General features: G+C 41.6%; 1 protein-coding gene across 2 annotated transcripts; it reads left to right on the plus strand.

The window, feature by feature from the left end:
• The first annotated feature begins 5,027 nt into the window (after positions 1 to 5,027).
• Positions 5,028 to 15,984, plus strand: wdr91 (WD repeat domain 91). Of its 2 annotated transcripts, none has more exons than XM_049020817.1 (16): positions 5,028 to 5,108; positions 5,467 to 5,600; positions 5,773 to 5,952; positions 6,492 to 6,698; positions 6,913 to 6,996; positions 7,135 to 7,244; positions 7,917 to 8,082; positions 8,725 to 8,877; positions 9,220 to 9,401; positions 9,560 to 9,710; positions 10,538 to 10,632; positions 11,239 to 11,398; positions 11,692 to 11,800; positions 11,932 to 12,044; positions 14,480 to 14,677; positions 14,862 to 15,984. In XM_049020817.1, exons 1-16 carry the CDS (start codon positions 5,054 to 5,056, stop codon positions 15,024 to 15,026), a joined length of 2,262 nt encoding a protein of 753 aa, XP_048876774.1. In that variant the 5' UTR covers positions 5,028 to 5,053; the 3' UTR covers positions 15,027 to 15,984. The 2 variants fall into 2 exon arrangements, with proteins under 2 accessions (XP_048876774.1, XP_048876773.1); XM_049020816.1 differs by having other exon boundaries at positions 5,035 to 5,108; positions 5,443 to 5,600.
• The last annotated feature ends 1,420 nt before the right edge of the window (positions 15,985 to 17,404 follow it).

The following is a 17,404-nucleotide window of genomic DNA, read 5'->3' on the forward strand; positions in this document are numbered from 1 at the left end:
TGGCCCAAAACATTCGAATTTCGGTATGCGGGTTAACTTTTAAGATTCAGTGTAGTTAATATCCTGTATAGAAAGCAAGATTTGATTAATTCTGCTAAATAAAACAGACCACCAAAGAGTAAACTTACAGATCAGACTATATATAGCAATTTTATGAATGGGAACATTCCAGCCCCACTGCGTGTTTCTAAAATGCATAATGTGAATTTAGGCATTTTAGTAACACGCTAGCAAAAGATTCACCTACAAAGATTTCTTGACGTCTTGACAAGACACATCTCTGTTTGCCCCTAGGCAACGTCGAATTGCCCCAAGGCACAGCTCTCACCATGCAGGATTAAACAACGCAGCTTAAAAATACAAAAAATAAAAATAAAATATAATACAAGAATTGCAATATAATACAAAATAAAATAATGACTCCAGGTACAATACAAGTGGAAATGCAATACTAGTAAAATGCATCATTTAACAGCTGGGATATCTTCTGAGAAATGCGTCGTTAAGTGAATTAATCGTTTTGTGAAAATCGAGTACACTTATACAAATTTATATGGTATAGCCTACTACACACCTAGGCTGTTAGAGTTACCAAACGTCCGGTTCTTCCCACACACGTTCAATTTTTGGGCCCCTGGGCGTTCATCAGAGTATTTTTAACAGAAAATGCACATCGCGCAGATAAACCTGTTACATATACTATATGAGAACACATATTCAGATCGCAACTGAAGAAAATAAAATGCTGTATTTTTATTAATGGACTGTTGTATAATTGGGCAAATCCATATCGTATCGCACAAGCACAGCGGTAATAAGTATGATACCGCTGTATCACCCTGCAGTGACGTCACCTTCCAAAAACCATTGGCACTCTGACACTTTGTTTTCGTGTGAACAGTGAATCGTGTCGTTTGTTTGAAGTTTAACAAACTTTAGCTTAGCATCTTATAACTTTTGTTGTAAAGGCCTGTATATATTTATATTGTGTCAACTTTGTGTGGATTGTAAAACGAGAGTTAACGGCAAGGGCGATTACAGGGCGATTAGGGAAAGCTTATTAATATTCATAAGGGAAGCGCTACCTGATGGCCAGTGAATGGGAAAATATGCTGTGAAGTCACCAGGCGATAGGAATGGTTCCGTTCTATTATCATAGTGGATGTATGCAAAGAAAACACTGTCGTGTTGTGTTGTATTGTAATGTCCTGTCCATTACGTTTACCTGAACCTGCTGTTTCCCTTCCTTTGTTTGTTTGTTTGTTTTACTTCTCTGAAGTGCTTCCCAGTCTTATGCCCCACAGATCCCTCCTTGACGTTGTTAGCCCATTTGTCTGTTCCCTGCCATCCAGTAAAACCTCTTTTTGCTTGTATCTCCCTTGTTCCAGATTGCTCAACCCCCTCGGGTGTGACAGAATGACAGATCTCATAAAGACACCCACAAGCTGCATGCTAACTCTCCTAGGGCCTCTCATGCTCCGCGTCTCTGCCGTTTCGCTGTCTTCTGCATCCCGGCATCTATTGCTATCTCCAGCTAGTACTCCTTCATGACTCATTGAGAATCCTTTGATCAATCCACTGAGTGATAGCAACCACTACCCTGCCCCCCAATGACAAGGTGCTCCACCTGGCCATGGCTGATGTGAGGAGAATTCTGCTCAGAGTTAACGCACAGTAGGTCACCAGAAACCAGATCTTGTGCTCAGCGAATGTGCAGACCAGTTGGCAGATGTCCTAACTGACATCTTCAATATCTCTCTGAGCACCACTGTCATTCCAACATGCTTCAAAGCCACCACCATCATCCCCATGCCAAAGAAGCCTTCATTGTCTTGCTTTAACGATGACCACCCTGTCACACTCACACCCATCATCGTTAGCTCAGTGGGCTAAGCCTGTGTCCTTGTAATCAGAAGGTTGCAGGTTCTAACCCAGCCTCAGTACGTCTGCGGGTCCTTGAGCAAGGCCCTTAACCCCCAACTCCCTGGGTGCCGCTACGGGTGGCAGCCATTTGCAGGCAACTTCCTCTATGAAAAAAGAGGAAGTTGTGGGAGGCGTAAAGACAATTTCCCTATGGGGATCAATAAGTATCAATTATTATTATTATTAAGTTTTTGGAGAGGCTTGTCGGGAGGTACATATAATTACAGCTGCCCCTTTCACTGGACCCCCTGCAATTTGCAAATTGTCCCAACTGCACAGCAGATGATGCCATCACCACCACCCTTCATCTGGTCCTCACCCACCTGGGCAAAAAGGACACTTATGTGAGAATGCTGTTTATAGATTTTAGTTCAGCATTCAACACAATCATTCCTCAGCATCTGATAGGAAAGCTGATACTGGGCTTGAATGCCTCTCTCTGCAATTGGACCCTGGACATTCTGACTGGGAGACCCCAGTCAGTCTGGATTTGCAGGAACACCTCCAGTACCACCACGCTGAGCACAGCACCCCCCCCCCCCCAGAATTGTGTGCTCAGCCCTCTGCTGTTCATGCTGAAGACCCACGACTGTGCAGAAATGCACAGCTCAAACCGCATCATCAAGTTTGCTTAAAAGACAACCATGGAGGGTCTGATTAGTGGGAATTATGTACATGTGTACACAAGGGAGGTGCAACAGCTAACAGACTGGTGAGGAACCAGCAACCTGTCTCTGAATGTGAACAAAACGAAGGAGATGGTTGTTGACTTCAGGAAGGCACACGGTGACCACTCTCTGCTGAACATCAATGGATCCCCAGTGGAGACCATCAAAGGTACCAAGTTTTTTGGTGTTCACACACAAAGAACCTCACATGGACCCTCAACATCAGCTCCATCACCAAGAAAGTTCAGCAGTGACTCTATTTCCTAAGGAGACTGATGAGTGCCCACCCCCCACCCCCCCTCCAATCCTCACCACTTTCTATTACCGAGGGACTGTAGAAAGTACCCTGCAGGTAGCTGCACCATGGCTATGTACTGGAATTGCTCTTCTTCGGACAGCAAGATCTTACAGACGATAGAGAGAACAGAAGAAAAGATCATATGGGTCTCTTTCTCCTTTATCGCAGACATTTACATGTCACACTGCATCCGCAAAGCCACCAGTAGAGTAATTGTAAGTGGTAAGCGTGCTGTTTATTTATGTAGATGAGCTTCTGCTGACCCTCAGGAGGTGGAGGAGGTCCGGTGGCTTATCGAGGGGTTGGGGCTACTCCTCGAACAAAATGCAGCACAGCCCACTGCCTCTGCACCCATGAATTACTTGCCGCAGAAGCACCTACTGGCTTCCTTCAGTCCCCCTCTGAGGTATCTGTTGGCTTCTTGCTACTTGCTGCCAAAGCACCCGCTCACTGCCCACAGCTCTCCACGGATGTGCCCACTGATTTCCTACAGGTCTCAGCAAATGATTTCGCCGGCTCCCCACAGCTAGCCGCTGATTTGCCCGCTGGCTCCCAGCAGCTAACTGCTGGTTCTCTCACCATCTCCAGCCATGGGAGGCGAAGGTGGGGGAAGCAGGCTGAACCTGTCCCAGAGCCTATTATGCAGGACTCAGGACTGATGAGACTGCCACCATGCCTCTAGAGCCAGTCTTTCTTTCAGCTGTATTTCCAGAGCATGTTGCTGCCCCCACTATGTCCCCAGGGTCCATCTATGTTGCTGCTGTGCCTGGTCCAGGAGAGACCTACGCCTCTGCTGTGCCTGGTCCAGGAGAGACCTACGCCTCTGCTGTGCCCGACCAAGGAGAGACCATTGCTGCACCCAGTCCAGGAAGGACCACTCCATCTGAGTTCCAGACTTCCAGAACAGGTGAGGTCTCCGCCACTCCATCCAAATTTTTTAACCCCCCGGTTCAGAAATGACTGCTGCTCGTTCTAAGCCACTAGGGTCCGACCCAGAGGGCGTCGCTTCTCTTACTCTTTAAGATCCTGACACAGACAGGGCCGCTCTGCCTGTGCTCTGGGCTCCCTGCCCAGAGAGGACAGTCCTGCTCATCCTCCAGAGGTCCCATCTCAAGCCTGTCTGCTTCCAGGTACCCCTACTGTGTTTCACTCACCGTCGGGTATCTTAGGTTCACCCCTCCTATGTGAGGTGGCTCTGTCTCCGACGTCCCCATCGGCTTCCACATCATCTCTGGCCACCCTGGTGGCATCTGCCTCAGCTCCAGCAGACCCATTGGCTCTTGCCTTGACTCCGGCCATTCTTTTGGCTCCTGCTTCAGTTCAGAGCGCTGACCCTGGCAAGTGTATATTTTGTTTGACTTATTTTACTCAAAGCTATAATTTAACATAAAATTTTGCTCTTAATTATTTTTACAATCAGTCATACAGCACGAGTCTCCGCCTGGGTCACGTATGTGGAGTTTGTATGTTCTCCCCATGTCGTCGTGGGGTTTCCTCTGGGTACTTGGTTTCCCCCCCACAGTCCAGAAATATGTTGAGGCTGAGTGGACTTGCTAAATTGGCCTTAGGAGTGCATGGTGTGTGAATGAATGGTGTGTGAGTGTGCCCTGCAGTGGGCTGGCCCCCATCCTGGGTTATTCCCTGCCTTGTGCCCATTGCTTCCAGGATAGGCTCTGGACCCCCCGTGACCCAATAGGATAAGCGGTTTGGAAAATGGATGGATGGATGTTATTTTTCATGTATTGTTATTGTGTTGCTTTCTTTGCAGAATGAGCAGCAATATCAGTAAAGAAACTTAATTTACCTGTAGCATGCATTCCCCAAGAATGTAATAAGATACAGAGAAATTTACATGAAAAAAATTACAATTTATGTTAAAGTTGTTGCCTATATGGCGTTCTGTAAAACCGATATTGTTCAAGGCACCATGTTACATAATGGCATCGTAATGCGACTTGAAATATTTCAGAACTGTAAAGTGTCTAAAGATGTATTTTAAATTTGTAGTGCGAACGTCTGGTACAGAAGCTGTAAATCGGGCAGCCACAAGGTGTACGCATGCTCGAAAATGCTGCGCATGCGAAGTGCAGATCGATCCGGTGGCGGATCGGTAGTGACATCATAAATGCGCTCTTGTCACGTGGCTTTAATCAGATCACATCACATGATAAAACACGGAAAAGAAAACAGGAAATCGTGCTGGGCAACAGCGGTTTACAGTACGTGTGTTGTAATTAGCAGCAGTAACGCGTTTTGTTGTGAAAAGAAAAATAATAGCATTCCGTTTATTTTAGGCATTTTAATTTAAATTCATGCATTTAAAAACAATGTAATTGGCGTTGTTTAAAAGCCGAAAAGTAGAGAAATACTTACAGGTGGATGTGTGCACACTATCCCCAAGTACTTCTACTCGCTCAACGGACGTGTTGATATTTTGTGATCGTTATAATTTCGCAGAAAAATACGCACTTTAACATACTTACAGTAGGGTGTGGATTGGCACAGGACTTACACCGTCTGGTTAGCTTGATGATGGTTTCTGTTCACCTGCAGGATTTGATTGTGTGTGTGCTGTAGGCGCGTACACTATGGGTTCAGCAGTGGAAAGGACAGACGATATGGTAAAGGAGTATTTGATACACCGTGGCTTCACCTCAACCCTCAAGCATCTTGATGCTGAAATCAAAGCGGATAAGGAGAAAGGATTCCGCGTAGGTTGTTTATGTGTTTGTTTGTTTGTGTGTGTGTGTGTGTGTGTGTGTGTGTGTGTGTGTGTTTGTTTGTTTGTTTGTAAGTAATATTTAGTTGTTCGTATTTCGCTTATGTCATTGACATCTTAACGCAGTTTGTGTGAGCCACATTTTTATATTTTGTCTAATGTAGGTGGATAAAATCATTGACCAGCTTCAGCAGTTTATCCAGGCTTATGACCTGCCAGCACTGAAAGATTACTGGGGTTACCTCGATCGGCGTCTTTTTTGTCGATTAGAAGACATCTACCGACCAACTATCAACAAGCTCAGAACCAGTCTTTTCCGTTACTATCTTGTTTACACGGTGCAGGTACAGTGGCTCCCCCTGCAGACCACATTGAAGTGTAACATTTTATAAATAATGCACTACTTAGAAATACGCAAGCTAAGTATTTGATCTTATTATGAGAAGCAGTTAAACGCATTCTGTGCCATTGGTCAAAAATAATTAGTTAATTAAGCTTTACAGTTAAAGCGAAAACTAAGGTTTATATGCGAGAAAGGTGGTGCTTATGTTAATAAATATCTGAGGTGCTTCTCTGTTGTAGAATTAAGTTGTTCTGCCCTCATTGGATTTTTAGCTGCTGATCGATTCATTTACTCAAACGGTGCGTTTTTCCAAATAGTAACAAATGTGAATCACATTTTATTTAGTTGTCAATTTGTCATTGCTGATGTTGTTTGTCTTTTTGTAAAATGTGTAAATTCCCAATATTATTTCAAATAATTTTATTAAATACTGTGTAATACCGTTTGTTAATTTTAACTGGGGAAAAAATCGAGGCCATGGTTTGACTTGCATTACGTTTAGGTCTTGATTTTTGTTTTGCATCGTTTCTTTTCCTCCAGACAAACCGTATGGAGAAAACCCAGGAATTCTTTCAGAAGCAAGCACTTGAGCTGCAGGGCCAGACCGAATGGCGTGACTGGTTTATATTGCCGTTTGTTCCCGTTCCGGATCAGAACCCTGTGTTCTCACCCTATTTTTTACGTCAATGGGCAGACACCTTTCTAGTTTCACTGCACAACTTTCTCAGTGTGGTCTTTCAGTATATGCATATCCTGAAAGTACTGATTTAAAACTTATCATTGTAGTGACAACGAAGGATAAGTTATTCCATGTATTTTTGTCAGACAATTTTAAACTCACTGTCTGCCTAAGTGAAAACCATTATAAGCAATAAGTGAATGTCAGGTATTTAAAAGATGATATAGAAGAGATAATTTTGAGAGCCAAGACACAAAAATATTAATTTCCTTGACAAAATCACCCCAGCCAGTACTCCTCAACTTTGATTCTGACGTACAGAAAAGCATCAGTCTGCAAGAGGAGAATGAGCAGCTGAGACATTTGGTAAGTGTCGCAGTTTGCTGAAATGGCACAGTAGCATTCACAAAACAGTGCTACCAGCGTGTTATTGGTATATAATGCTCTTCAATTTTAACACCACAGTTCATACAATAGCAGTGATTCATCGGCTTTGTCCACCAGCTGTTTTCACTACAGGTGGACCCACGTCTGAAGAAGGGTGTGGAGGTTATAGTGCATCACAAATTACCTCCTTATGTGCAAAATATGGATCGACTGGGAGACACTGAGCTGTAAGGTCAAATTTTGAGATTGGGATTAACATACATGTAATGATGGGTGTTTAAATTTTACTGGTAAAACGGGGACTTTACACTGTTTATTATAACAGTAATTACAGCTTTTGAGGTGGAAGATAACTTGTCTTAAATATGCGTACCATTTTCCCAACAAATAAGGATGGTCAGTGCCCTCAAAGCTAGTTATATCACATGCACTGTGAAATGCTTAACTTTGGAGTATTTCATCACTAAACTTTAAATAAATTTTTATACATAAATGACCCCCATGAATGAAATATATATATATTTTTTTTATTATTAAACTGGTACCCAGGTTTAAATTTAATATTTTTGTATTGTATCAAACCATGGCGTAGTCCTTGATTGACCTGTAGCGTACTGCTTTTAAGAGATACCAATAGTCACTATAGGAAGAAATACTTAATTTCAACAAATCCATTACTAATGATGTTCTAAGTACTTAAAAAGGAGCAAACCTCATTTTGGATTCTCTGGTGGTTTTGAGAAGGAGAATGTTAACTCCAGTTCCTGCTCTTATTTCCAGGAACAACCAGTTATATAATTTAAGACCCAAAATTTGACTGAGGTAATATTTTGAAAACACAATTAGAATCTCAGAAGTCGGGTCGCTTGTCTTGCTAATGCTGCTTCTTTTTCCATCAGGGATCTGGTATCCAGCCAGCGGAACGTTAGCCTTGCCACACAGCCTCGGAACCTCCTCGCGACATTCCTTCCCCAAGGAAAGCGGCCACCAACCAAGCTGCCCCAAGCATCAGTATCCTCCCCAACGCAGGCTTCCATAGGCCGGAGGGAAATCGTGGCTGGCCAGGTCAGCTCATACGAGATTTAGGAAGTGCAATAAAATCCAGTGATAACGAACTTCAAGGGACCTGGCAAAATAGTCCGTTATATCAAGAGTTGCTGTAAGCCCAGAACACAACTACAGGACACCATTTACTCATGCCACACCCCAGCAGACACACTTATATAGGTATAGATTATTATATTGTACATGTAATAATCCGACTTTACCTGACCAGACGCGTGACTATTATTAATCCCGACTATGTATCTGCGCTGGATATCACCGGCACACCACGCGCCTTGTAGGTGGAGCCTGCATGTCCGTTTTAGCAAACAAAACTACTGCTCAAAGCGGCCCTGGGGACCAAAGTGTTTGTCCGTTATAAGCAAAATTCTGTCATATGCAAGCCCCTGTATCCGATGCTTTGTCTGCATGTTCTTAAAGGCACACGGCCGGGACCAGCGGACCTCGTCCGTTATAGACGATATTCTGTTATAAGCGAGTCCACTATAATGAGATTTTACTGTATAGGAAGCTTTACACTATATGTAACTTGGTGTCCCTTATATTTGATTTGGATATTTAAAAAATCTCTTAATGGCATCTTGTTATTTTTAAGAATATCATAGATTTCGGTGGAGATCCTAAATAATGCATGACCTGCAGGCATTAAAGACAAAGGAGAATCCGCCGTTCAAGGACATGAAGACTGTGGTCAGTGCTGGAGCCGGTGACCCGCAAAGCAGCCACTCCAGACAGCGGCGGCACCAAGACCACGAGAAAGAGCGGAAGGAGTTATTCTCCAAGTTGCCCAGTCAGGTATGATCATCTGTCAGTGAGTTAACATCCGTTTGTTTAACACTGAAAGTCGAGAGTTTTCTAATTCACAGGGAAGTTATAAAAAGTGGTACTTTTTTTTTTTTTTTTTTTTTTTTTTTTTGTAAATGTCTTGCGCAAACCACAGAACTGCATTGAGAAAGTGTACATCTTGCAAAAGCAATAAGCATTTCACCTTTAGGTAAAAATCTGAATAAATGTCTCCTGTTGATTTTGGGGGGGGGGGGTAGTAAAAAAGGTTTATTTTTGTTCATCGAAGAATAATAAATCTGAAATAATATTAGCCAGAACAATTTACGTATAGTTTAATGTGATTGCTGACAGAATGCTGAGAAAAAACTGGAGAGTTCCGAGTGTGACCCACATCCAGAACATGCAACTGACACAGTGGATATACCGAGCAGTCATGTGCAAGTAAGTGAGGAAGGCACTGGCTTTGAGCAGCCCTTTATTAAGCTGAGCCAAGAAGAATACGGCGAGCATCACTCCTCCATCATGCATTGCAGGTTGGTATGAGTCACGGATTGCAGCTGTTTTAACTCTGCTGGTAGAAGAGTTGACCCTGTTAACAGTTTGTAATATTAGGATTGATATGCAGCCTTTTTAGTTTTTGTTTTATTCTTAAGGCGAAAAGTTGTGAGCATCATCTCTATATTTGATTCAGGGTCGACTGTTCAGGGAGGAGAGTGGCCAGTCTTGATGTCGATGGTGTCGTCAAGGTGTGGTCATTCAATCCCATTATGCAGACGAAGGCCACCATCATGTCCAAATCCCCCCTTCTGTCACTGGAGTGGGCCACAAAGCCGGATAGACTGGTATGAGTGTCAAATGGCTGTTTGATACTGGAATAGGTAGTCATAAATTTGAGTTAAGGGATTTCAACCCTTTTTTGGTGATTGATTCCATTACGACAATAACTTAAAAACTATTTTATACATCTTTTAAAGTTTGCAGGCACATTGTAGGGGTGACAAACTGGTGATCAAATATTGAGAGAGGTCACCTCAAAATTGAAGCAGAAGTAGCAAAACAAAAAATGGCAGTATTGACACTCGATCCCATTAAGACAATAACTCAAAAGTGGTAGCATAGAGAAGGGCAGCTCAGACACCTGATTTTGGCAACGTGATAAATCAAAAATTTATTTTTTCAAACTTTTCTAAACTTTGCAGGCACATTATTTTTACTCCATCTTTTATGGATCTTATTCATATGGATATAAATTTACACTTGACCAGGTCAAAAATCAATTGAGTTAAAGTTCTTACTGTTTTGTTAAATTATGACCTAATATGTGATCAGATGGAGAACCCAGTTACTAAACTACTTTACTTTAATTACTAACCCAATAACACAGAAATACTATACATCTGTGAATCATTTTATTCAATAAAAAAACAATGTAATCTGATCACATTTAGGTCACCTATACAAAAATTAATACCATTTTAAAAGGTTAATTTCTAGCACCCCTGTATGTCATTACTTGTTTATTATTAGTGGCAATTCATAATTTTATAATCCTAGAATTTGACGCATACATATAGATATTTTTAGACAATAGTCATTTGTAATCTTAATCTTGGTTTTAATAATCTAAATGAAACCAGTGTAGCCTGTAAGCTTTTCTGTATGTGTTCAGCTCCTTCTGGGTAGCGGTGTGGGGACAGTCCGCCTCTATGACACGGAGGCCAAGAAGAGCCTCTACGAGCTCACGATAGATGAAGTGCACCCACGGTGAGTGTTCGTGAATAGATGAGGTACACCCTTGGTAAGGGCTGACGTTTACTTCAGCTGCCATGCAGCACTCGAAGACTATCACAATGTCCATGAAGGCTCCACTCGGTGACGCAAGCAAAACTCCGTCGTTCATTGGTGAGGGGAAAACATGACTTTAAGAGCAGCTTTGCTCTACAGCGCCACCCTAGGCCTGCCGTCAAATTACCTGGTTCCCTGGCGTGTTGGCGCTAGAAGTGTGAAGGGGTGTGGCATGTCTCAGTGCCCGCTTTCTCGTGAAGTAAAAACCAGCCCTAAGTGTACCTGAATAGACGGTGAACACCCACAATAAGTGTACCTGAATAGACGGTGAACACCCACAATAAGTGTACCTGAAGAGATGAATGATGGTACTTCTTGGTTGATTCGCAATTTTTTTTTCCTCCCTTATGAATCTTAAATGATTTTTGTATTGACACTTAACACATAAGTTGTTCTTGATTTTTTTTTCTCTGGGTTGGTCTGCAAGATTTGAAGGATACAGTGAAACTCTGCAGATGGGTAGGAATATAAAATATGGAATTCTGGTGACGTGTGCTCTGGCCCTGCTGTGCTTGGAATTTTCAGGATCCTGTCCCTTGCCTGTAGCCCTAGTGGGACCTCCTTTGTCTGCTCTGCTGCTGCACAGCCCCCCCGTTCTGGCAGCCTGCTGGAAGCAGGAAGTCATGCTTGTGCCACTGTTGTAGGAAAGCTGCTTCTTTGGGACACAAAGACGGTCAAGCAACAGGTACTTTGTGAGGACTGTGGGGGTGGGATAAGGGAGAAATCATGGTATGATTAACTGTTAATATTAATTATTACGGTACATTATTTGGGTTGCCAGGTTCATGAAATCTTTGTGGAATAATAAAATGTATATCAAGGAAATTCTGTATTTGGTTGGAAATTGTAAAATTTTTGCTTATAATGTAGAATTAAAAAATTATAAATTTTAAATATTCTTTAAAGGCTTCTTTTTAAAGACAGTTAATGGACTCTGTTTGTATTGTTCCTTTCTGTCCCACATAAATCTGTGTAAAGCTTCAATTCTCCCTTGAACCTGATACCGTGGCAATCAACTGTACAGCGTTCAACCATAATGGTAACCTACTGGTCACTGGGGCCGCTGATGGTGTCATTCGTCTGTTTGGTAAGAAAAAGTGTATAAATAACTTTTTTATTATTATTATTTAAGTAAAAAGGATCATGTTTGGATAATGGATGGGTGGGTGGGTCATGTCCAGCTTTGAGCATCGTTTGTCTTTTTTGTCCGTTTGACAGACATGCAGCACTATGAAAGCGCAATGAGCTGGAAGGCACATGATGGCGAGGTGTACAGTGTGGAGTTCAGTTATGACGAGAACACCGTCTTCAGCATTGGAGAGGATGGAAAGGTAAGGGAGCGAAAATGAAACTCTGTAAACAAAAAGGAGATGATTTATAGACGCTCGGTACAAACAAAAAAGACAAACCTTCGTATGCACATTTATAGGAAGATTTTGGGATTTGTAAAGAGAAACTTTGCACATTAACGAACGGCCCAAAGCTGTCGCACAAACGTTCTGCAGGAAATGGGGGAAAAAAACAACATCTAGACTTCAGACAGAAATGTGCTTCTAATTTTCATTAAGAGTTTTATCGCTTAGTTAAATGTGGGCTGACTAATAAACATTTTTATTGTCTGGTATACAGATAATTTTCAGTATTTGTGTTGAGTGAATCAACATTTTGTTTTAAATGAATGACTTTATATGTACCAATATATTGCGTGCAATCCAAGTTAGAGGTTTGCATGCTGAAAAGTCAAAGCAAGTAGGCGCCAAGACATGCATCCACATGCCCCTGTGTAGGCAAGTCGCATTTTGTATTATGGCGCATTTAGCTTTTTAGGGGAGCAAATACGAAGGAAATCACAATGATTATTCTTCCATTGATAATTTCTTGGCTTCTCAGTCATTTTAGACTGCCAGCTTAACTGCAGCCAGAAATAAGCTAATAGACTTCAGGGATGTTCAAACCCACAATTTAACTTGGCAGTCAGGCACATAGCTGCCAAGAGAAATTCTGATGGAATTGTGTGATGAATTGGCCTCAGCCCTTGAATGGCCTGCATCACGAAGCCATGCTTTCCCTGTCCATCTCCAAGTAGTGAAAACACTTGGATTTTTGGCATAGGAACATGTTAAGAGGAACTGGCTTACGGAGCAGGTTGTGGATAAGCCTTGTGGGACCAGACCAGACTCTGCTACAGGGCTGACTGTACACCTGCTTGGTCCATCATCAGCTTCTTGGGCGTCTTGCTCGCTGCAATAAAGGGACATTATGATACATGTATAATGCCTTTATGGAAGATACCTTTTCCCATCGCTGTTTATTGTCTTGGGGATTTACTAGACTCCATTGTGTCTGTGTCACTTGCCACGTCCATTTCTCAATGGGGGATAATTTCCGACAGGGACATCGCTCCAATTATAGCAGGGATTGGTTGTACACATCGGAGAGAGTTCCCGTTAAGGGTCCCCCGACAGTAGCCAACACACTGCACCAGTGTGCAACAATGCAATGTATGACATCTGCTTTTAAATCCGTCCTTTATTAATATTGCTGTCATTGTCCAGCTTGTTGATCGGACTGCATTAATTCTGGCAGTCACATGCTGCCACTCAACAAATTTTTCTTATTTTTTTATTAAATTTTTTTTTTGTCACACTACTTGATGAATTACCAGGAAGAGATTTTATTGTTCCTCTTCCTCTGACACTAAAGCCTGCACTTCATATTTACCCCCTCCCCGTATTTTAATAAATTAAATAAATAAATAAATTATTAAATAAATAAATAAATAAAAGCTATAAACCAACCCATGGTTCCAGGACTGAGGTCTGAACTGTAGATTGAGGTCCATTACACCCCTGAGTTTAGTGGCAGTGACTGGCAATTGGTTTGGAATAGTACATCTCAGCCTGTGCTCTAGCGTACAATCTTGCTTGGACTATGTAGCTGATAACATAATAATGCAATCAGCAAAACATTCCACACTTTCACTCCATGATACTAATAATGCTAACATTTACACCACATATATTTAGGCATATTTGCTTGTTTACAGAATTGCTTTGAATGAAAGGTGGGGGAATGCCAGAGTATCATCAGTCAACTAAGAGAATCTTATTTGCATTGTGTAATAAATGACCACATAATGTTGCACACTGTCCCATGATGAATTGCTTAAAGCACCATATATTTGACATTTATTTTTGTGTCTTTAGCCCCTTTATTCCAATGCACACGGTGTAATTAGTAATACAGTTATGTTATTCCATCTGAAATTGCCTGTCCTAGTCAGGATTGCAGGCAGTCTGGAACCTGCAGGGAACAAGCCAGGATGGGGCACCAGCCCGTCACGCATGTACACCCACAGACAATGACAGCTCCAATTAACCTTGGTATGTTTTTGAACTGTGGAGGGGAAACCAGAGTAGCTGGAGGAAACCCCACAACCACAGAGAGAGAACATGGAGACTCCACACACATGGAGCCATGGCAGAGACTGGAACGCTGGTCCCAGAGATCTAACGCAGCGGAGCTAACCAGTGCACTACCGTGCCACCCTTGAATGGGAATTGTATATGGAAATACATAATGTGAAAGTCCATGGGCTGTGCATTGTCCCCCACAGTCATTTATTTTTGATTTGCGGGTCTGACTCCATTGTGAACTGAATATTATAATTGATGACATTTTATCATCAGTCGTTTGCAGCTCAGGACGACGTGTCGGTAAATAAAGGTGAATGATTAGATTGCGGTTGTATTGTCTTGCCCTGCAGTTTATCCAGTGGAACATCCACCGCTCTGGGGTGAAGCAGTCGGAGTACTCTCTGCCCCAGGACGCCACGGGGCCCTTCGTGCTCTCAGGGTACAGCGGCTATCGGCAGGTACAGGTACCTCATGGTCGTCTCTTTGCCTTCGACTCGGAAGGACAGCATGTGCTCACTTGTTCCAGTACTGGAGGCCTTATATACAAGGTAAGGGGTCATTCTGGTATCTATAGCTACTGCAACTGTTTCCAATTATATTTCATTGAAAATTGATTTCTACTGTTCATTTTGTTCTGAAAACAAAGGCTACTATGAATCATTCCCTAACTATTGCATATTGCGTGTGTACTGGCCGACATGGGGATTAAAAAGCCTCCTGTATTCTTGCCAGCTTAATGCAGGTGAGAGTGGCTTGGAAAGTGTCCTGCCTCTGGGGGGCCATAAAGCGCCGGTGGTTACGGTGGACTGGTGCTCCGCTGTGGATTGTGGCACCTGCTTCACGGCCTCCATGGATGGCAAGATCAAACTGAGCACACTTCTGGCCCAGAAGAGTTAAATCAAAGTATTCAGAAGGCCATTAGTGGCGCAGAGGAGTTCAGCCGTTGTGGGAACACGACATTAATGCAAACACGAGTCACGTGGTTTTGGTCATTGCTAAAACTGTTGTTGGTACGTCGTCTTAAACTCTTCAGTGTTTTTGTTTCTTTTCTTTTTTTCCCCCCTAAATTCAGTTTGAAATTGCTGATATTGCCATTTATTTTATCATAACCCCAAGGATCAGAAGAATGGCAGGAAGCCCTGCTTCAGTTATCTTCATATCCCATTTGTTTCTTATAAATACTTTAAAATGCAGTAGATTATATGATTGAGAAACAAAGAAACGCATATAAGGACCTGCAATATAAAAGGGCACTTGGAAAGTGCTTAAAATGAGGAATGTGGTAAATGCGAATCGTCTAGCCACCATAGTACCCAGAAAACACTGTCTGATATACTAATGCCCATTTAATCATGCTAATCTCTTCTGCACGACTGGGAGGCAGATATGGTGTAATGCAATGTTTCGTTAGTTGAATGTGTTAAAATTTTCAGTAAAATGAAAATGTTGTTACATGGTGAATTTCTGAACCTTGATACTACAACATTGTACACACCATTTCCCCATTATATTTCAAGTTTGTTCTAATTTCTAGAATTTACACATTTTAAATTAATTATGAAGAGGAAAAAAAACACATCTGAATTGAGGTGTTACCAGATGTGAAAAATTAATGAACAGTTGTCCCCAAAAACTGATTTAATTTTACTCTCAATGCACAGAATTTTCCTACTCTAATAGCAGCTTGCATAAACAAAGCATTTAAAAACTGTAATCGAAATTGTAGCATCCAGCCACACATGCCGTCCAAACCCTATTTTTGTTTGTTAAATAGTTTTAACTAGTCCTGTCAATGCAATGTTTGTCAAAAACATACCAGATGCACTGGATTACAATAAAATTGAATACAATATAATTGATTGTGTTTAAATACAGTTTTTTGGTATTTAATCACCAGAATGAACAATGGCACATTTCAGAATCATGACGGTCTAGCTCAGTGTGTAGTGCTGACTTGGGGCGGATACCCCTCCATCTGGGGCGATTCCCATAATACAGCCTGGAATAGGCTGATGGTTTTTTGTGACCCAATGCTGGTCATTCAAAAGATGGATGGTTGAATTAGTGCTGCATATTCAATACATCATCATTACAAACAAGGCATTTTGCAACGTTAATGCAAGAAATTCTTCAAAATGTAGTGTATATGCTTTTCTCTAGATGAAAACTACAAGGCGTAGATTTGGAAGAAAGAACTTAAAAGAAAAATCTACCTCTTCTATCCCACTGTATTTTTGAAAACAATGACACGCAACATCATTGGTTCATCATTTGTTCGTGTCCTTGAATGATAAAAATCAATATGAATCAGTCCATTCATTACTGTTTAAGGACATCATTACAAATTTTCATATTAGATAACTTACATCTCCAAAGAAATAAATGTAAACTAGCGGTGGAATGTATGAAACAAAAAGAAACACTTTAACAATACAGCTCATAGAAATCTCTGTCGACAATGTCAGAGTGGACAGAAAAATGCTAATTTTCCCACAGGCATGGAATTTAAATACATAGGCTGCATGTTTTTTGCATAGGACACTTTCCAGCAGATACAGACTGGTTAACGATCCCTGAACCACAACAAATGCATTCAGCATTATTAGGCATATAAATTTGTTCATGATGCAGAAACATAATTTCTTACTGACTAAGCTAGAGATGTTGAATCACAACCATCAAATATCTCTTGCTGGCTTGTAGGAGATAAAAAAACCTGAACTACGCCATATCATCCATATAGAAACTCGCAGACCAATTAAATTCAGTGCAAATCTTGCAGAACAAGAATACGATTTCTCCACCCCTTAGGCAATCTTCAAAAGTAATTGTAGACCAATTCATACTGTAAGAATCACTGCAGTTCCCTCATAATTTCAAATGATTTGAAATCATATTAAGAACTGAAGAATGGCATATTGTTTCAAATGAGCACTACATGACATCTGCAAGTTTGCAGTGCAAAACTGAATTTCAGAGTTTTCAGAGTAAGAAAAACAAATTTTCCAAAAAAAAGAATGAACTTGTAAAAGCTGTAACTGATGGCTGATTCTGACTTTTCTAGTGGTGAAACTAATACTTCCCAAGATGGTAACACCTGATGACTGGGTCGATTCCACACCCTGATGACTGTTCAAATGCAAAAATAGGGCACAACACAATGCTTTGTACACAATGAAATTCATACATAGAATTTGCCAGAACGTCAAAGTTGTGGCTGCCCCTTAAATGTTAATACGCATGAATGTTTTCCCTTATGTTCCTTTACAATTCAG

This window comes from Brienomyrus brachyistius, chromosome 7 (assembly GCF_023856365.1).
Source record: "Brienomyrus brachyistius isolate T26 chromosome 7, BBRACH_0.4, whole genome shotgun sequence".
Lineage (NCBI taxonomy): Eukaryota > Metazoa > Chordata > Actinopteri > Osteoglossiformes > Mormyridae > Brienomyrus > Brienomyrus brachyistius.

Excerpts from the sequence above, each read along its gene's own strand:
- wdr91 (XM_049020816.1), top strand. The coding sequence starts at position 5,054 with ATGATAAAACACGGAAAAGAAAACAGGAAATCGTGCTGGGCAACAGCG. Across the intron at positions 8,878-9,219 it reads TCTCCAAGTTGCCCAGTCAG|AATGCTGAGAAAAAACTGGA; the intron begins GTATGATCATCT and ends GATTGCTGACAG. Across the intron at positions 11,399-11,691 it reads CAAAGACGGTCAAGCAACAG|CTTCAATTCTCCCTTGAACC; the intron begins GTACTTTGTGAG and ends ATCTGTGTAAAG.